The 21067-nt window shown below is 43.1% G+C and overlaps 3 protein-coding genes across 13 annotated transcripts in view; 1 reads left to right on the top strand and 2 right to left on the bottom strand.

Annotated features, from left to right (window-relative positions):
- Positions 1-21067, top strand: part of LOC310668321 (vomeronasal type-2 receptor 26-like) — a 77602-nt gene that overhangs the window by 18334 nt on the left and 38201 nt on the right. For 3 of the 11 annotated variants that reach the window (XM_083421429.1, XM_083421431.1, XM_083421432.1), the window contains exons 3-4: positions 6426-6543; positions 19675-19797. In XM_083421429.1, coding sequence (XP_083277555.1) covers positions 6426-6543; positions 19675-19797 — 241 coding nt within the window. Of the gene's footprint in view, positions 1-4927; positions 5010-6420; positions 6544-18162; positions 18272-19674; positions 19798-21067 lie in introns of those variants that run through there. The other 8 variants (XR_014506680.1, XM_083421438.1, XM_083421430.1 and 5 more) reach the window with 5 other exon arrangements.
- Positions 1699-8050, bottom strand: LOC310668614 (vomeronasal type-2 receptor 26-like). Its single transcript, XM_083422027.1, has 6 exons — positions 7803-8050; positions 5994-6285; positions 4893-5702; positions 3956-4183; positions 3035-3161; positions 1699-2766 (listed from the first exon to the last, which is right to left on the bottom strand). Exons 1-6 carry the CDS (start codon positions 8027-8029, stop codon positions 1868-1870), a joined length of 2583 nt encoding a protein of 860 aa, XP_083278153.1. The 5' UTR covers positions 8030-8050; the 3' UTR covers positions 1699-1867.
- Positions 12777-20836, bottom strand: LOC310668620 (vomeronasal type-2 receptor 26-like). The gene is made up of 6 exons (XM_083422032.1): positions 20595-20836; positions 19250-19541; positions 18155-18958; positions 15280-15507; positions 14153-14279; positions 12777-13884 (listed from the first exon to the last, which is right to left on the bottom strand). The coding sequence occupies exons 1-6, from the start codon at positions 20819-20821 to the stop codon at positions 12986-12988; spliced, it is 2577 nt and encodes an 858-aa protein (XP_083278158.1). The 5' UTR covers positions 20822-20836; the 3' UTR covers positions 12777-12985.

Genomic DNA, 21067 nt, shown 5'->3' on the forward strand with positions numbered 1-21067 from the left:
ACTTTAGAACATTCCAAAAGTTAAAATAATAAAACAGAATCAAATTACCTCTACTTCCTAAGAATCTGGGTGGATGCTTTCTTTATTACATTTTTTAAAAAAAAATTATTAAGTCTCCACAGATATTCCAATCTCTTGTCTTTGTATACAGTTTAAAAAAACAAACAAAACCCCCCACACAATTTCTTCTTGACTCCCCACCCCCCCTTCTCTATGTTTGTTTTTATTACTTCTTTTTATCAGATGTTTTAAAAAACATGTTTTTATTATCAAAGCCCCAGTGTCGTATTTCAGTAATCCGCTGCTTATATATCAAATCCTGCCTTTGACTTCATGTATGGATGATAATAATAATAATAATAATAATAATAATAATAATGATTAATAATAATAATAATTTATTATTTATACCCCGCCCATCTGGCTGGGTTTCCCCAGCCACTCTGGGCGGCTTCCAAAAGAATATTAAAATACTGTGATACATCAAACATTAAAAGCTTCCCTAAACAGGGCTGCCTTCAGATGTCTTCTAAAAGTCTGGTAGTTGTTGTTCTCTTTGACATCTGGTGGGAGGGCGTTCCACAGGGAGGGCGCCACTACCGAGATTGTCAAATGATAGTTTGACAAATAAGATATCAATGGTCTCCATTCTTCCTGAAAATATTCATCCTCATGTCCTCTTAGTTTAGCAGGTAATTTCACAATTTCAGCATATTCCCCCAGTTTCTTAAACGAATCCTCCCTCTTTCCATTTCTGTGCATATAAAGTTCTAGCTGCTGTGGTTGCATACATAAATACCCCCCAGTCAGCTTTCTTGGGACCTTAATTATTAAATTTATATAGGAGCCTTCATTGGATTGCTACAGGCTGAATTGCTATAAGAATAACTGTTTAGTAAGCTTTCCACTTGTCCAGAGTGACGAAAGTTTAAGTAGGATGCAATCTTGACTAATTAATATAAATGCTTCGTCAGTGGCTGTTCTGTAAATTATTTTTACTTGCCTGTCTGATCTTGGTTTTGCTCTATAAATGGGGACCTGAATGGGAGGAACCTGAGTTGGAGGAGGAGGCCTCTCGCTCTTCCTTCCTGACCGAGCATAAGATGCCTCCTCTTAAAAGGTTAGGCAGGCAGGGAATCCAACTATCTGGCATCATCTCATTGATTCCCTCCAATGCTAAACTTGTTGCTGGCTCACTCGTAATCTGGTGATCCACTCAACATCAGTGCACAATGTGTCATATCCTGGACAACGCAATAAAATCCATTCTACTCCAGTCAAGGCTTGGCTAAGGTCAGTTGCTACTCTTTGGAACAGGGAGCAGAGCTTGCACAATACAGAAATTAAACCAGGAGACTACGGAAGAGAACTTAAATGAATTTCTCAATTTATTAATATACAAAGTTTAGGAAAATGAAATGATGTGAAGTGAACTTCTGAATGATTCAGCATACCGGTAGAAAATGGAGCACAGGCATTTGAATATCTAGAAATGACATAACTAGAAAGTATTGTTGAATATCAGAATAGATATGGTTAATAGCAAAAAAAAAAAGACTAAAAAACCTAACTCCTATCTCCCTCTAGACTATCTTGTTGTGAGATAAATATAAGTTCCCAAAACACAAAATTATTAAAAGATAACAGTTTACAAACTAAGGGCAGTAGACCAGGACGCAAAGCAAGGTAGCAAAACATTTCCTCCCATCTTCCTGTTCATGTGAACAGGACTACATAAAAGTTGGGCTAAGAATGAACATAATCTCTTTCAGAGGAGGAGAAGGAGCAACATGGATGAGCAGGTGTGTTTCCTTTAGGCACTTCTGGACATCAGGAACATGGAATGTTTTAAGAATCAGATGTCCCCTTAATTTCTGGTTGTCAGGTGCTCCTTTGTGTTCAGATCAGGCCTCAGCACAAGAATGTAGCACTTGGGAAGGAAGATGCAGCCCAGAAGCCCAGCGCTGGAGGCCAACATAGAGAAGATCTGCACGGCCACCATGTACTTGCCCTTGGTGCTCAGGTAGGTGGGCACAAAAGACACCCAGACACTGCAGAAGACCAGCATGCTGAAGGTGATCAGCTTGGCTTCGTTGAAGGAGCCAGGCAGCTTCCTGGCTAGGAAAGCCACCGTGAAGCAGGTGGCAGCCAAGAAGCCCATGTAGCCGAGGGCAACGTAAAACATGGACACAGATCCTTCGTTGCATTGCAGGATGATCTCTCCCAGCTGGGAGTGCATGTCCGGCTCTGGGAATGGGGGAGAAGAGCCCAGCCAGATGGTGCAGATGAGAACTTGCCCCCCAGAACAGGAGATGACAATGGAGTTGGCCAGACTCTTGCCCAGCCATCTCCTCACCCTGTTCCCGGGCTTTGTGGCCAGGAAGGCCAGCACCACCGTGATGGTCTTTGCCAAGACAGAAGAAACAGCAACTGAGAAGATGATGCTGAAGGCCGTTTGTCGGAGAAGGCAGGTCTCTTTCCTTGGGCACCCGATGAAGAGCAAGGAGGACAAAAAGGAAAGCAGGAGGGAGACGAGCAGGATGTAGGAGAGGTCCCGGTTGTTGGCTTTGACTATGGGAGTTTCCTTGTATTTAATGAAGATTCCCAACACAATGCCTGCTGTTAAGGACAAGAAGAGGGCAACAGAAGCTAAAACCATTCCCAAATATTCTCCATAAGTCAGGAAGGTGGTAATCTTGGGGACACATTGATCTCTGTCCTTGTTTGAATGGTGATCTTCTGGGCATTTGGTGCAATGTTCTGCATCTGAGGAAGAGAAAAAGAGTGGCTGCAACATCACTTACATCCCTAATGATCTGAACTCGATTACATTTTGCAGAAATCCTAGAGATTTCTTCCTTATGATCATTCCTTTCAACTCTCTTCCAGGATGTAATGAAGGTGATTGTAAAGAAGTTGAGGAAGGAGCCACATTCCCCAATGTCTGCAGAAATCTCACAAAAAGTGTTTGAGACTGGATTACTGCCCTGTGTTTACTCTCTCCAGAAATACCTTCCCCCTTGGCGTCACCCACCTTCCTGGGCGGAGAAGGTCCCTTCCGCACACCGAGCACAAGCATAGCAGCAAACGGGCTTTCCTTCTAGAACCGCCTTGGCATATCCAGGTCGACATCTTTCTGTACACCTGGAACGAGGCACGGCCTAACCAGAAAGACAAGAAGGTGCAAGAAAGAGGAACAGTTAGGAGTAATTGTGGGTATGTAATTGACTCATCGAAAGAGCCTTTGACCCCTCATCAGGGTCCTTTCAAGCCCCCACTGACCATTGGGGTGACCAGAATATCTTGTTCTTCATAATTAGTTCAGGACAACTGAGGTTTGCAACACAGAACTCTGTTTCCTCTTCTCTGTTTACCTGCTTCCCTGCTTAATAAATCTTCAAAGAAAATGGCAATGGAGTCTGAAATGTGATTTCCCCAAATTTCAGGATTCTGATAATCTCTCAACCGCTAATTTAGACAAATTTAATTTGACTTTCCCAAATATTGGTTTCCCTCACTCTGTTCTTGAGGCAAGCAAGGTTTCCTCTTGTTGCTGATCTATTTCCCTAGTTATTTCTAGCTTACATGCCATTTCTTAACGTTAAACTTATATTACAATAGGGTTTTTTTTTAAAAAAATTACCATCCTTCACCAACAGCTGTGCACTTCTCAATTCCTGCACATACAATAGTTTAACATTTGCAACATCTACAAGTGAGCTTACTCCACAAATTAAAAAAACCAAATTAAAAAAACCTCTGGGCTCTATCTTTTCTCTGAGCACCCCAAATCCCCCTCCTATCTCAGCTGCTGTGGAAAGAAGGAGTGGTGGTTGCAGCTGTTATTTTCGGTCAAGACACCATTGGGCAAACTGATATGGTCATTTTGCAGCAGTTGTTCAAGGAAAAGCATATTCAGGATCTCCTAGCCTCCCCTCTCTGTGATTCCCCTTACCTTGTTGAATTTATTGGGCCACTCAATGGCTTCTGGGTTAATGGTGAACTTTATGCTAGCAGACGTCTCTCTCCTTATATTCCCAATTTTCACAACGACACGAGACTTATTGGGAAACATCACCCAGTTCTCAATATCGAAGTCCGCTGGCAGCTCCCAGTTCTCATCCAAGCACAGCCTGCCCCTGGAAGTATTCAGACCCCGGATTTCTCTCAAGAAAGGGTGAAGCTGGAATGACAGGGGAAAACACCAGCATTAAGAAAACGGGAAGCCAAGATGGATATCTCAGTCCTACTCACTTCAACCTCTTCTGATTTGGGGCCTGCGTGTATCTCATGTAGACTGGAATTCCTATTCAGCCATTTTTATTACTACAGACCCTGCAAGTGCCCCAATTTTCCAGGGATGTCCCTGGATTAGAGACAGTTTTTCATTTGATCCCGGAATGTCCCACTCTTCCTTAGAATGTCCCTATTTTCATTGGAGAAAAGTTGGCAGATGTGGAGTTATCCAACCCACAAGCTGTCCATTCCTATATAGGGAATTTTAATATGTTTAATATTTTAGTATGAATTTCTTTATGTTGGGAGCTGCCCAGAGTGCTGAGGCAACCCAAAAAGATGTGTGGGGTACAAACAGTGATATATTTCTAGCAAAAAAGCTGCCGGAACTCACCATGAACACCTCCCTGTGAGAATGGCAATGGCACCCACCTGAGAGGTGCCAGAACTGAGTTCCAGCGAGTTCCCCCCTGAAAAAAGTCCTGGCTATAAACAGTAAGATTATCATTATGGAATGGGATGGTTCTATTTTCATCAGAGAAATGTTGGGCAGTCTGCTGCTATTACTAATATTAACTATGATATTTTATACGTCTATCCCCAGTCAAGATCAGCATCTGTGTGGACTGCAGGTTGCAAAAAGGGGAAGGAAATACCTGCCACGGCTGTAGCCTTTGGGGTCCCCATTGCTCTCCTTCCTCCACCATCAGCCTCCTCTGGGATCTAGAGGAAAGCGAAGCATGCAAGGCCTGAGCCACAGCTTGAACATTGATGTAAATGCCATACCTGTCATAAGACAGGGCTATCTCACGCTCCTCTTGGGGCAATGGCTGCGGTTTCTCCTCCTCTCTGCATCTTACCCTGCCTTTCACGGACAACAGATGCTTTGAATATGAACACTGAAATGCTTGATTGAAATAATTCCCAAGATTGGTCTGCCATTTATATTTGTCACCTTTGCTGCTCCTTATTCTGGTCTGAATTGCAAAGGACAGAGAACCATGGAGATGCTGGAATAAAGTTGGAGGGATGTAAAAGCCAATTCTGATTTCTAGCAAAGCTGTTGTGATCCAGACTTTTGCCCCTATTTCCTTCTCATACATATCGTGTATTACCATGAGTAGTATTATAGCCACTGCATTGGTTATATAGGAAACAAATACCCCAACTTGTCTCCATAGGAAAAAAGGTTCCCCAGGCCTGATAAATTGATTTAGATCATTTTCTGGTACTCTTTTTGCTAAAGCAATGCAGATCCCTTTGCTGAGCATCAGAGGTTTCACAGCGCTCACAAATCTTTCTCCATTGTCATTGTCTGGAGTGAAGAGGCCAATCCACGTCCATCCAAAATGCAGGAGCAATTCAACAATCCCCTGGTACTGACTTTCCTCTTTGGGAGTCATCCGGTAGACAAAAGGGAACAGGGTTTTACCTTCGAGAACCTGGGCAGTGAAGCCATAACTGATCTAGCAAGGAAAGCAAAAGATCAGCAATTTATTTTACTTTCAGCATAATGGGTATTAAATCATATGAAATGCCTGATATCTAAATCTCTGCTGGCTGAGGCTGATGGGAGTTTTAGTCGGAAACATCTGGAGGTGTCAAGCTGGTGAAGGCTCAGTTTTGAAAAAGGGATGTTGGCGCCATAGCTCAGGATTTTCCCATTTTAAAAAAATCCCTGCTTGACCTATCCAAAGAGAAAGTAGATTTTTATGCAGTTGAAATTCTCTGTCCTTCCATGCTCTCCCACTACTTACCTGTGGGATTTTGTAGATGCCTGACAAGGCTGAAATCACTCTTGAGATGACAGTATTGCCTCCTTCAAGAACAGCCAGCAGGTGATTCTGTTCTCCACAGTGATAATTGGGAATATTGCATCCACTGCCTGCAAGCAGCTCTAGCATGGCGTCCGAAGTCATCCTTGCATTGAAATAGTTCTCATAGATGTTGTAGCCCAGGGTGATGTTGGGTAAGAGAATGAGATCCTGGTTGATCTCTTGAATTGTGAACAGGAAAGACAACATGTACCAGTAGATCCTAGGTGTGTTTCTGCAAGAAATGAATCGTTTAAAAAGAGTGAAACTGGCATTCATATTAATGGGGGTGGGGACATTATATGAGCCAAAAAGATTAGTATGTATTGATTAATCCTATTGCATTAATATCAAACCATTTACAGTCTAGTATAGAATAAAAATTTGGAGATCTCTGCTCCATGACCGGAGCTTTGATGCAAACAGCACACAGAGCTGTTCAACAGTGGAAGAGACTCCCTCCGAAGGTGACCATGTGTCATGGATGCATCAGGTGAGATTCTTCCGGGTTCCTTCCATCTCTCCAACTCGATGATTCTATTCTACTGTGGTTCTATGAGTAAGAAATGAAGGTGCCCTCAAAATGTGTGCTATACTGGGAAGTTGCTGCAAAGGCTGCTTTTCCTGCATTGGTCTTTGACTTCTTCCAATGGGCTAGACTATAGGTAGATAAGAGACAATATTATTGAAGGAGGGGAAGCACCAAATACCTCAGTCCCCTTTTACTTAGAAATGAGGCCTGGTGCCTTGCAGCTTTGAGTGCGTGGTAAAACCTATAATCTTGCACATGTTTTTCATCAGTGACTCCAACTATGAGGACACCCCCTGGTCTGTATTCTTTTATATAATCATTTTATTTGAAGCATATCATTCCTGCTCTTCTCCCATAAAAATCCACCCATTTTCAAGAGAGATTTTTTCATTCTGAGATGTAGGTGTCCTGTTGTGTTGTATAAAGTGAACTGTGATCGAAATAGAATAAACATAAAATAATTAATCTCATTTGCTTGGAAATTGCTTGAGTTTCATGCCACCCTCTGGGTTAGGAAACAGGTACCTACTGTCTCAACCATTGCAATCGTTAGAAATGAGACGAGTTCTGTTTGTGTGTGATGAAAAGGAATAATAATTTTTCACATTTTAGACTCCACTAACAAGGAAGTCTCCTGACTCATATTATTTTATTTATCATTTCAATTAAAGCACATATTTCCTGCTCTCCAGCCACCAAACGTTAACCTGTAGGATTTTTAAAATCCATTTTTTAAACTATAGCATTCTTTAACGACATTTTGTTGATGGTCATTCATAATATTATATCATTATAAGGATATAATAGAAGAATGCAAGAATGCCAATGAATCTGGTCAGGGTTCAAAAGTTTGCACTGAATTTTCCCACCTGCAGGAAGCCATGAAACTCAGACAATTTCCAGAGCTCAAAGGTTGAATTGCCTGAGTTTCATGGCATCCTGCAGGTGGGGAAATTCCGTGCATCCATAGGTAGGAGAGTGTTTCACTAAGGAAGACCCAGGGAACAAGGAAATGGGAGAGGTTTGGGTGGAATCTTTTAGTGGACCCCCCAGCTCCCATCAGCCCAGCCAGCAAGACCAATGGTCAGGGCAGGGTAGACCTGCAACATGAGGACAGCCTTGGCTCCCCAGCCCTGTGAAAGGCGCTCTTTCCTTGATAAATAGGAACCATTACAAGGACTGGAGGACCATGAAACCCACCCACATATGATTTTACATACCCCTCATTCCTGGCCAAGGGTGTCTGAGAAAAGACGTATGGAGTTTCCTTATGTAAGCGTTTTGGAGAGATGATCCCACTGATGAGAAAGTGTCCAGGCCGGTAGTAATTGCGAGCAACCATTAAATCCCTGACCAGATTCAAGGGGCATTTCGCCTTGTGGTTCCCGCAGACTCCAAAGGGCATCACGAGCAGCAGAAGCTGCAACAGAAGGAACAGGGATCTCATTCTGGCTCTGCCTCCTCCTCCTCTTACTGGCAAGGAGGCAAAGCAGAAAAACCCAAAGACTCTTGCAAGACCAGACTGGGTGGGCTTTCCCAATCTGGGTGGGCTTTCCCAATCTGGGTGGGCTTTCCCAGTCTGGGTGGTTTTCAACTCTACCTTCAGAGCTTGGAAGCACAAGGCAGGCACACCCCTCTGTCGCCAGCTCTGCATCTTGTCTCAGTCTGTCTCCAACACAGGAAATATTCTCGGCACCAACTTTTTCTTTCCCAGACATCGCAATTAATATTGTCATGTTGCTTTCCGAGGCTCATGCAATCTCCCGAAATATCTCCTGAGCTTTCAGAAGATGAGATGACTATAATTTTGATTATTCCAAGTGGAATAAGTTTCATCACAAAAAAATTCTGGAGTCTTGAATGGCTCAAACGGCAGGTGCAGAGCTGGAGAAAAACATGCTTGATTCTAGCCGATCCCTTCTGATGAAACTGGTGGAATATGATGAAATGTATAAACTCAGAGGACAAAATGATGGATTTTTTTTTTTTTACGATCTTTCTTTACACATTAAAAAATATGCAAATCAAACATATTGTTCTGTAATGAAATAAACACTTTACACAAAAAGAAAATAGAAAATAGAAAAGGGGAAAAGAAGAGAAAGAATATCAGGAAATAGAAAAAATATAAAATAAAGTTAAATGAAGAATCTTACCAAAGACATACAGTTTTTTAAGAAATACAAACCATCAGCCACATTACTATAAACATATATTTCCATCAAGAAGTCCTTTTATCTTCACCTTATCAATTTCCTCTCGCTTCTCTTATTTATGTCTAATCTCTGGTTTTATTCCCAGATTTGTTAATGACTTCCTTCTACCTCTATACGGTTCCTAATTCCTCATTTCTTAAAATTTCTGTGTCTGTTCTTATTCTACAAAAGACCATTCTCTTAACTCTCTGGAATTTAGTCTATGCTCCACCAAGAGTAATCATGGGAAACATATTTCATCATGTAATTTTAATAAACATCCCAATCTTTTTCCTGAATGATTTCTTATTGATTCTCTTAGTTTGGCTAATTCCAGATATAAGTTTCATCACACTAACTTTCTGGATTCTTGACTGGCTCAAGCAGCAGGTGCAGAGCGGGAGAAAAACATGATGGACAGAAGTCAAGGGGTGTGTTTGGGAGTTGGAAGTTTGGCCTGAACTTTGCTCACAAGGACCAAAGAAGAGCTTTGAAGCTGGATCCGACCACGGACTCTCCTTCTTTGGAGGTTTTGAAGCAGAGGTCGGACAGTCATCTTTTTTTTGGGGGGGGGGTGGAGCGTGTTATTGGGTTGGTGTTTTTATTTTGATTCTATATATTGTGGCTTTATATTTTGATTTTGTTCTGTGAACCACCCTGAGGCCTCTGGGATAGGGCAGTATATAGATTCAAGAAATGAAGAAATAAAAATCAATCAATGGAGAATGCGGAGAAATACCATCCTCATTACTGTGAACGGGACACATGGTGGTGGGATCTTGTTTCCTAGAGGCTGCTAGAGACAGAGACTGGTGGAGCCTGCGATGGGGAGGGTTTTCTCAAGCCCATCCTCAGGCCACTTTGGGTGGGTCTGGGCTGCTTGATTCCTGCCGCTCCCTTCTGGTTCTCCCCTGGAAGGGAAGTAGCGCCTTGGTGGCTTCAAAGCCACTTCAAGTGAATTTCCACCCCATCTTTGAAAGGCTTCTCCAACAGAGGGGAGCTCTCAGGGGTTGGTTGAGGGGAGAAAGGTTGCTCTGAACTTTCGACTCTCCCTTCCCCTTCAACATGTTCTGCGGAAGGAGAGCTTCTGTTGCACATGGAGCCAGCTTGCTCCTCGTTTTTGTGCAGAAACTTCTCTACTTGTAAACAATTGCGTGTGCAGAAGCCAGGTGTGACGGAAAAGTTGGTTCCATAAGTATTTCTTTTTTACTTATATCTCCTGCCAGCAAATGGTGAAAGAACGGCAGCCTCTCATTGGCTGTGGTTCCAGGAGGGAGAGTTTAAAAAGAGAGGCGTTGGAGGGAGACAGGGAGTTGGACTGTTGAGGGTAGTGTGGTTGGTTGAGTTGAGCTGATTGAGGAAGGAGGTTGGGAGTTAGGTAGGGAGATAGGATAGGAGTCAGGTTGATATACAAAGAGTGTTGAGGAGGCCGAGTTGGTTCTGGAGAAAACGTCCACTCCACTGTACAGTGAAGGACTGAGTGTAGTGTCTGAGTGTAGTGTCCTGCGGGAGTAATAGGACCAGATCTTGCTGGGAGACTGAGGCTGAGACAGAAGTAGGAGCTGAGGTCTACTTAGGTCTCAAACTAGTCTGGAGGGGAGAGACTCTTCTGAGGAAAGAAGAGACTTCCAGAACCCAGTGAAGGAAGGGTGTGTGTGGTGAACCCTTAAGAGTGTTACTGAAAGTCCCTCAGGAGCTGGATTTGTTTAAGGGGTGGGTAACTGAAGGAAAAGAGGGACGTGGGTGGTGCTGTGGTCTAAACCAAAGAGCCTAGGGTTTGCCTAGGTCGGTGGATCAAATCCCCTCAACGGGGTGAGCTCCCATTGCTCGGTCCCTGCTCCTGCCAACCTAGCAGTTTGAAAGAACATCAAAGTGCAAGTAGATAAATAGGTACTTCTCCAGTGGGAAGGTAAGCGGCATTTCCGTGCGCTGCTCTGGTTCGCCAGAAGTGGCTTAGTCATGCTGGCCACATGACCCAGACATGCTGGCCACATGACCTTCGGACAAACGTTGGCTCCCTCGGCCAAGCGAGATGAGCGCCGCAACCCCAGAGTCGTCCGCGACTGGACTTAACTGTTAGGGGTCCCTTTACCTTCAACTGAAGGAAAGTACCGCCTTAGAAAGGAACCAAACTATAAAGCTGAAACCTGTGAAAACGAATTGAAGTGAACTAGTGTATTATTATTGAAGTAACCTAAGTCTCTCCACTTGCATTATACTACCTTGTTTTAAAATAAATCTTTATTGTTATTTTAAAAACATCTGCTTGAGACTCCAGCTCACTGGTTATCCCCCACACCTAAGTCCCAAACAGAATACTCTGGGATAGTTAGCATTGGTTTTAAGGGTGGTTCAGTGAGGTGGGGGCATTATATGTAAGAAAGAGCAGGCACATTGAGGCGCCAAGCCCGTTGCCCCAGGCTAGCATTCTAGCAGTTTTATTATTCTTTATCCATTTATTTATTAATATTTACTTCTTACTTACTTACTCATTTCATCCATTTCATAAAATCCACGTACCACAAGGTTAGGCCAATAACTCCCAAAGCGCTTTACGTAAAGATAAGGCAGGACAATCATTAAAAAGTTTACAAACTTACTTCAGAACATACAAAAAGTTAAAATAATAAAACAGACTCAAATTACCTCAACTTCCTAAGAATCTGGGTGGATCCTTAATAAAAATATATTTTAAAAAATTAAATTGAATAAAGTCTCCACAGATATTCCAAAACACTTTTCCTATACAATTTGTAAAAACAAATACATAATTTCTTCTTGACTCCCCACCTCTCCTTTCTCGATGTTTGTTTTTATTACTCCTTTTTATCAGATGTTTTAAAATATACATGCTTTTATTATGTAAGCCCCGATGTCGTATTTCAATAATCCTCTGCCTTTGACTTCATGTATGGATGATGGTTTGACAGATAATATATCCATGGTCTCCATTCTTCCTTAAACAATCCATCATTTTGGATGGTCATTTTAGCAGGTAATTTCACCACTTCAGCATATTCCCCCAGTGTCATAAGCCATTCCTCTTTGGTGGGGAACTTTTCCCATTTCTGTGCATATAAAGTTCTAGCTGCTGTGGTTGCATACATACATAAACTAGTCAGCTTTCTTAGGACCTTTATTTATTAATTTTATATTGCACCCTTCATTGGAATTCTACAGGTTGAATTGCAATAAGACTGAGAGCTTAGTGAGCTTACCACCAATTTGAAGTGTTGAAAGTTTAAGCAGGATGCAATCTTGGCTAATTAACCTATTCTAAATACTTCATCAGTGGCTGTTCTGTCAATTATTTTTACTTGCCCATCTGATCTTGGTTTTGCTCTATAAATGGGGGCCTCAATGGGAGGAACCTGAGTTGGAGGAGGAGGCCTCTCGCTCTTCCTTCCTGACTGAGCATAAGATGCCTCCTCTTAAAAGGTTTGGCAGGCAGGGAATACAACTATCTGGCATCATCTCATTGATTCCCTCCAATGCTAAACTTGTTGCTGGCTCACTCATAATCTGGTGATCCACTCAACATCAGTGCACAATGTGTCATATCCTGGACAATGCAATAAAATCCATTGGACTCCAGTCAAGGCTTGGCTAAGGTCAGTTGCTACTCTTTGGAACAGGGAGCAGAGCTTACACAATACAGAAATTAAACCAGCAGACTACGGAAGAGAACTTAATTGAATTTCTCAATTTATTAATATACAAAGTTTGGAGAATGAAATGATGTGAAGTGAACTTCTGAATGATACAGCATACCTGTAGAAAATGGAGCACAGATATTTGATAATCTAGAAATGACATAACTAGAAAGTGTTGTTGAATATCAGAATATATATGGTTAATAGGTAGTCATAACAAAGCAAAAAGACTAAAAAACCTAACTCCTATCTCCCTCTAGACTATCTTGTTGTGAGATAAATATAAGTGCCCCAAAGACAAAATTATTAAAAGATAATAGTTTACAAACTACGGGCAGTACATCAAGACTCATTGTAATCCTTGGCAAAGCAAGGTAGCAAAACATTTCCTCCCATCTTTCTGTTCATGTGAACAGGACTACATAAAAGTTGGGCTAAGAATGAACATAATCTCTTTCAGAGGAGGAGAAGGAGCAACATGGATGAGCAGGTGTGTTTCCTTTATGCACTTCTGGACATCAGGAACATGGAATGTTTTAAGAATCAGATGTCCCCTTAATTTCTGGTTGTCAGGTGCTCCTTTGTGTTCAGATCAGGCCTCAGCACAATAATGTAGCACTTGGGAAGGAAGATGCAGCCCAGAAGCCCAGCACTGGAGGCCAACATAGAGAAGATCTGCACGGCCACCATGTACTTGCCCTTGGTGCTCAGGTAGGTGGGCACAAAAGACACCCAAACACTGCAGAAGACCAGTATGCTGAAGGTGATCAGCTTGGCTTCATTGAAGGAGCCAGGCAGCTTCCTGGCTAGGAAAGCCACCGTGAAGCAGGTGGCAGCCAAGAAGCCCATGTAGCCGAGGGCAACGTAAAACATGGACACAGATCCTTCGTTGCATTGCAGGATGATCTCTCCCAGCTGGGAGCGCATGTCCGGCTCTGGGAATGGGGGAGAAGAGCCCAGCCAGATGGTGCAGATGAGAACTTGCCCCCCACAACAGGAGATGACAATGGAGTTGGCCAGACTCTTGCCCAGCCATCTCCTCACCCTGTTCCCGGGCTTTGTGGCCAGGAAGGCCAGCACCACCGTGATGGTCTTTGCCAAGACAGAAGAAACAGCAACTGAGAAGATGATGCTGAAGGCCGTTTGTCGGAGAAGGCAGGTCTCTTTCCTTGGGCGCCCGATGAAGAGGAAGGAGGACAGAAAGGAAAGCAGGAGGGAGACGAGCAGGATGTAGGAGAGGTCCCGGTTGTTGGCTTTGACTATGGGAGTTTCCTTGTATTTAATGAAGATTCCCAACACGATGCCTGCTGTTAAGGACAAGAAGAGGGCAACGGAAGCTAACACCATTCCCAAATATTCTTCATAAGCCAGGAAGGTGGTAATCTTGGGGACACATTGATCTCTGTCCTTGTTTTGATACTGATCTTCTGGGCATTTGGTGCAATGTTCTGCATCTGAGGAAGAGAAAAAGAGTGGCTGCAACATCACTTACATCCCTAATGATCTGAACTCGATTTCATTTTGAAGAAATCCTAGAGATTTCTTCCTTATGCTCATTCCTTTCAACTCTCTTCCAGGATGTAATGAAGGTGATTGTAAAGAAGTTGAGGAAGGAGCCACATTCCCCAATGTCTGCAGAAATCTCACAAAAAGTGTTTGAGACTGGATTACTGCCCTGTGTTTACTCTCTCCAGAAATACCTTCCCCCTTGGAGTCACCCACCTTCCTGGGCGGAGAAGGTCCCTTCCGCACAACGAGCACAAGCATAGCAGCAAACGGGCTTTCCTTCTAGAACCGCCTTGGCATATCCAGGTCGACATCTTTCTGTACACCTGGAACGAGGCACGGCCTAACCAGAAAGACAAGAAGGTGCAACAAAGAGGAACCGTTAGGAGTATTTGTGGTATGTAATTCACTCATAGAGTGAATTCAAACGGTTCTCTGGACTGCAGCCTTTGACCCCTCATCAGGGTCCTTTCAACCCCCCACTGACTATTGGGGTGACCAGAATATCTTGTTCTTCATAATTCGTTCAGGACGACTGAGGTTTGCGCCACAGAACTCTGTTTCCTCTTCTCCGTTTACAGGCTTCCCTGCTTAATAAATCTTCAAAGAAAATGGCAATGGAGTCTGAAATGTGATTTCCCCAAATTTCAGGATTCTGATAATCTCTCAACCGCTAATTAAGACACATTTAATATGACTTTTCCAAATATTGGTTCCCCTCACTCTGTTTTTGAGGCATGCAAGGTTTCCTCTTGTCGCTGATGTATTTCCCTAGTTATTTCTAGTTCATGTGCCATTCCTTAACATTAACCTTCTATTACAATAGGGTTTGTTGTTTTTTAACTTCTCATCCTTCACCAACAGCTGTGCACTTCTCAATTTCTGCACATACAATAGTTTAACATTTGCAACATCTACAAGTGAGCTTACTCCATAAATTTAAAACATCCACAATAAATCAGTAATTATCATTTCTAAAATAAATTACTTTCCATCCTTCTGCATGTATGAAAACCCAATAGTTCACTTTTACTAGGGGTTTTCCCTTTTCTTCTTATCTACGTAGTCCATTCGGTTAAAGATTCTGTCCAGAATCCTTAAATTCTCAGTCTGGCTCGGAAATAGATGGTGTCTTCTCTGAGTACCTATGGGCTCTATCCTTTCTGTGAGCACCACAAATTCCCCTCCTATCTCAGCTGCTGTGGAAAGAAGTAGTGGTGGTTGCAGCTGTTATTGATGGTCAAGACACCATTGGGCAAACTGATATGGTCATTTTTCAGTGGTTGTTTAAGGAAAAACATATTCAGGATCTCCTAGCCTCCCCTCTCTGTGATTCCCCTTACCTTGTTGAATTTCTTGTTCCACTCAATGGCTTCTGGGTTAATGGTGAACTTTATGCCAGCAGACGTCTCTCTCCTTATATTCCCAATTTTCACAAGGTCACGAGACTTATTGGGAGACATCACCCAGTTCACAATATCGAAGTCCACTGGCAGCTCCCAGTTCTCATCCAAGCACAGCCTGCCCCTGGAAGTATTCAGACACCGGATTTCTCTTAAGAAAGGGTGAAGCTAGAATGGCAGGGGAAAACAGCAGCATTAAGAAAACGGGAAGCCAAGATGGATATCTCAGTCCTACTCACTTCAACCTCTTGTGATTTCGGGCTGCGTGTATCTCATGTAGACTGGAATTCCTATTCAGCCATTTCTATTACTACAGACCCTGCAAGTGCTCCAATTTTCCAGGGATGTCCCTGAATTAGAGACAGTTTTTCATTTGATCCTGGAATTTCCCAACTTTGCTTAGAATGTCCCTATTTTCAATGGAGAAATGTTGGCAGATGTGGAGTTATCCAACCCACAAGGCATCCAATCCTATATCGGGAATTTTTATTATGTTTAATATTTTAGTATGAATTTCTTTATGTTGGGAGCTGCCCAGAGTGCTGAGGCAACCCAAAAAGACGTGTGGGGTATAAACAGTGCTATTTCTTGTCTGCGTTTTTTCAGTTGATTTAGAACAAATCTGATGCACTGAATCCAAAAATCACATTGGTTTTGCTCAATCAGGTCAAGTTTTTGAGCCATGGCCGCATGTCATTTTTTTACATTTTTGTTCACATGTACGCTTGTGTGGAGCATTTTGGAAGAAGTTGGTGGGGGTAAAATGCCATGTCAAATAATTGTTTTGATTGGAAATGATTATTTTAATGACAAGAAGTATTCAGGTCCAATAGTTCTGGGTGATTATGTCGAAAAGGGATCAGTTTGAAGTCATAAAACCTTGAAATCTTCCATAAATTGGTGCGGCAAAGCATAAAGTTATTTTGGTATTAAACTTGGTGACCAGGATAAAGCTTGGGCGCCACACATGGTGTGCAAGGCATGCACCGAGACTCTACGTGGGTGGACCAATGGCAAGAGGAGTCTGAACTTTGGAATTCCCATGGTTTGGAGGGAGCCGACAAACCATGTCACTGACTGCTACTTCTGCGCTGTTGATGTGACTGGGATCAACAGAAAGAACCGGAGCAGCCTCAAGTATCCTGATCTTCAATCAGCACGTCGTCCTGTAGCTCATTGTGATGAAATTCCAGTGCCTATCTTCGGAGAACTTCCTGACATTAGTGACGAAGATGCCTCCAGTGTTGAAGGACATGAAGAAGTGGTTCTTGAAGATGATGCTCCACATCCATTTTCCCAAAAGGAGTTGAATGATCTAGTTCGCGACCTCAGCTTGTCAAAGGACTCTGCCGAACTGTTGGCATTCAGACTGAAGGAAAAAAACCTCTCTGACAGTGCTCGCATCAGCTTCTTCCGCAACAGGCATCAAGAGTACCTCCGTTTTTTCTCGGAAGAGAAGGACTTGGTGTACTGTGCAGATATTGCGCAGCTTCTGCTCAAGCTTGGAGTGCCACAGTACGAACCCAAAGATTGGAGACTGTTCATTGACAGCAGCAAGCGATCACTGAAATGTGTTCTGCTAAACAACGGCAACCAGTACCGATGTTTTCTGTGCATGTGGGATAGTAGGGACCGTGCTCAGCATTACACGAAGAAGGACTGGCCTGTGCGGGAGGAATTGGTGCCTTGCAAAGAAAGGAACGTCTTCAACAACCCTCTGGTGGACAGAGACAGAATACTCTTCCCACCGCTGCACATCAAGCTCGGCTTAATCAAGCAGTTCACAAAGGCTCTGGACAAGGATGGTGACTGATTCACTTACTTGTGCCAGGCTTTTCCAGGATTGACCATGGAGAAGTTGAAAGCTGGCATCTTTGACGGTCCTCAGATCATTCAGCTCATCAGAGATCCAGAGTTTGGAAACTCAGTGAACGAAGTGGAACTGGAAGCGTGGAAGGCATTTGTTCTGGTAGTGAAGAACTTTCTTGGCAACAATAAGGCCAGAAACTACGCAGAACTTGTCAACAACATGCTGACTGCTTTCAGAAACCTGGGCTGCAACATGAGCGTCAAGATGCACTACCTATTTTCACATATGGACCGGTTTCCTGAGAACCTGGGTTCAATGAGTGATGAGCAGGGGGAGAGATTCCATCAGGACATGAAAGAGATGGAGACCAGGTATCAGGGTCGCTGGGACGCAGTCATGATGGCTGACTACTGTTGGCCTCTGAAGAGAGACCTCCCTGCCGCTGAGCATTCCAGGAGTTCCAAGAAGTTCAAGCCCTGAAGTTTGAAAAATGGTGAAGCAACATGCAATTTACCTGTACTTACCTTTATCAATGCCCACCATTCAGTTTACAGTAATCAATGTTTCTATCAGGTAATCAATATATGTTGTTGGACAAACATTTTTTTTTCCTCTTAAAAACATATTTAGGATGATATGTGTTGACAAAAATCAGCCGATAATGCCACAAAAATGTAATCGATTTTGTCACAAGATCTGATTTTTTTCAAATCAACATAGCACAAAAACCTGACCTGATGGAGATAAATGGATGCCATTTCCTGATCCAGCAGTGCAAAAATACCCTAAAGCAGTTGTAGAAATCTAGACAACATTCAAAAAGTAAAAAATTGTTGCCCAGTGATTATCGTTATGGAATGGGACGTCTCTATTTTCATCAGAGAAATGTTGGGCTGTATGCTACTATTACTAGTACTAATAGTAACTATGTTATTTTGCAGGTCTATCCCCAGTTAAGATCAGCATCTGTGTGGACTGCTGGTTGCAAAAAGGGAAAAGAAATACCTGCCACGGCTGTAGCCTTTGGGGTCCCCATTGCTCTCCTTCCTCCACCATCAGCCTCCTCTGGGATCTAGATGAAAGCGAAGCATGCAAGGCCTGAGCCACAGCTTGAACATTGATGTAAGTGCCATAGCTGTCTAGAGAAGGGACTCTCTCACGCACCTCTTGGGGCAACGGCTCCAGTTTCTCCTCCTCTCTGCATCTTATCCTGCCTTTCACAGACAACAGATGCTTTGAATATGAACACTGAAATGCTTGATCGAAATAATCCCCAAGATTGGTCTGCAATTCCTCACCTTTGCTGCTCCTTATTCCAGTCTGAATTGCAAAGGACAGAGAACCTTGGAGGTGCTGGAAGTAATTTGGAGGGAGGAAAATGCCAACTCTGATTTCTAGCAAAGCTGTTGTGATCCAGACTTTTGCCCCTATTTCCTTCTCATAGAAACGATGTATTACCACGATTATTAGGATACTCCATGCACTGGTTATATAGTAAACAAATACCCCAACTTGTCTCCATAGGAAAAAAGGTTCCCCAGGCCTGAAAAATTGATCCAAATCACTTTCTGGTACTCTTTTTGATAAAGCAATGCAGATCCCTTTGCTGAGCATCAGAGGTTTCACAGCGCTCACAAATCTTTCTCCATTTTCATTGTCTGGAGTGCAGAGGCCAATCCACGTCCATCCAAAATGCAGGAGCAATTCAACAATCCCCTGGTACTGACTTTCCTCTTTGGGAGTCATCCGGTAGACAAAAGGGAACAGGGTTTTACCTTCGAGAACCTGGGCAGTGAAGCCATAACTGATCTAGCAAGGAAAGCAAAAGATCACCAATTTATTTTACTTTCAGCATAACGGGTATTTAATCATTTGAAATGCCTGATATCTAAATCTCTGCTGGCTGAGGCTGATGGGAGTTTTAGTCAGAAATATCTGGAGGTGTCAAGCTGGTGAAGGCTCAGTTTTGAAAAAGGGATGTTGGAGCCATAGCTCAGGATTTTCCCATTTTGAAAATATCCCTGCTTGACCTATCCAAAGAGAAAGTAGAATTTTACGCAGTTGAAATTCTCTGTGCTTCCATGCTTTCCCACTACTTACCTGTGGGATTTTGTAGATGCCTGACAAGGCTGAAATCACTCTTGAGATGAAAGTGTTGCTTCTTTCAAGAACAGCCAGCAGGTGATTCTGTTCTCCACAGTGATAATTGGGAATATTGCATCCACTGCCTGCAAGCAGCTCTAGCATGGCGTCCGAAGTCGTCCTTGCATCGAAATGGTTCTCATAGAGGTTGTAGCCCAGGGTGATGTTGGGTAAGAGCCTGAGATCCTGGTTGATCTCTTGAATGGTGAACGGGAAAGGCAACACGTGCCAAAAGTGCCTAGTTTCATGCCTGCAATAAATGAATTCTTTAAAAAGAGAGAAACTGATATTCATATGAATGGGAGGGAGGAAGCATTATATGATCTACAAAGATTAGTATTTATTTATCCTTTTACATTAATATCAAAACTTTTCCTGTCTAGCATAGAACAAAAATTTGGAGATCTCTGCTCCATGACAGGAGCTTTGATGCAAACAGCACACAGAGCTGTTCAACAGTGGAAGAGACTCCCTCCGAAGGTGACCATGTGTCATGGATGCATCAGGTGAGATTCTTCCGGGTTCCTTCCATCTCTGCAATCTATGATTCTATTATATAGTGGTACTATGAGTAAGAAATGAAGGCGCCCCTCAAAATGTGTGCTATACTGGGAAGTTGCTGCAAGGGCTGCTTTTGCTGCAGTGGTCTTTGGCTTCTTCCAAGGGGCTAGACTATAGGTAGGTAAGAGACCATTTGATTGAAGGAGGAGAAGCACCAAATACCTCAGTCCCCTTTTAGTTACATATGAGGCCTGGTGGAACAAGGAAGTCTCCTGATTCATATTATTTTATTCATCATTTCAATTAAAGTACATCTTTTCTGCTCTTCAGCCACCAAACGTCACCCAGAGGATCTTAAATTCCATTTGTAAAACTGTAACATTCCCTAACGACAGTTTCTGAATTGTCCAAATGGAATAATATTGAATAAAACCCTTGAGCCTTGGAAATTGCCTGAGTTTCATGGAGGTGGGAAAATTCAGTGCATCCTTTTGACTCCTGACCAGATTCATTGGCATCCTTGCATTCTACTAAAAGCAACACAGAATCAAAGGTAGGAGAGTGTTTCACTAAGGAAGACCCAGGGAACAAGGAAATGGGAGAGGTTTGGGTGGAATCTTTTAGTGGACCCCCAGCTCCCATCAGCCCAGCCAGCAAGACCAATGGTCAGGGCAGGGAAGACCTGCAACATGAGGACAGCCTTGGCTCCCTAGCCCTGAGAAAGGCGCTCTTTCCTTGATAAATAGGAACCATTACAAGGACTGGAGGACCATGAAACCTATCCACATATGATTTTATATACCTCTCACTCCTGGCGAGGGGTGTCTGAGAAAAGACGTATGGAGTTTCCTTATAAAAGGTTTTTGGAGAGATGATCCCACTGATGAGAAAGTGTCCAGGCCGGTAGTAATTGCGAGCATCCATTAAATCCCTGACCAGATTCAAGGGGCATTTCGCCTTGTGGTTCCCGCAGACTCCAAAGGGCATCATGAGCAGCAGAAGCTGCAACAGAAGCAGCAGGGATCTCATTCTGGCTCTGCCTCCTCCTCCTCTTATTGCCAAGGAGGCAAAGGAGAAAAACCCAAAGACTCTTGAAAGACCAAACTGCCTGGGCTTTCCCAATCTGGGTGGTTTTCAACTCTACCTTCAGAGCTTGGAAACACAAGGCAGGCACACCCCTCTTTGGCCAGCTCTGCATCTTCACTCAGTCTGTCTCCAACACAGGAAATATTCTCTGCACCAACTTTTTCTTTCTCAGACACAGCGCAATTAATA

Source organism: Podarcis tiliguerta (assembly GCF_965153285.1).
Source record: "Podarcis tiliguerta genome assembly, chromosome: 18".
Lineage (NCBI taxonomy): Eukaryota > Metazoa > Chordata > Lepidosauria > Squamata > Lacertidae > Podarcis > Podarcis tiliguerta.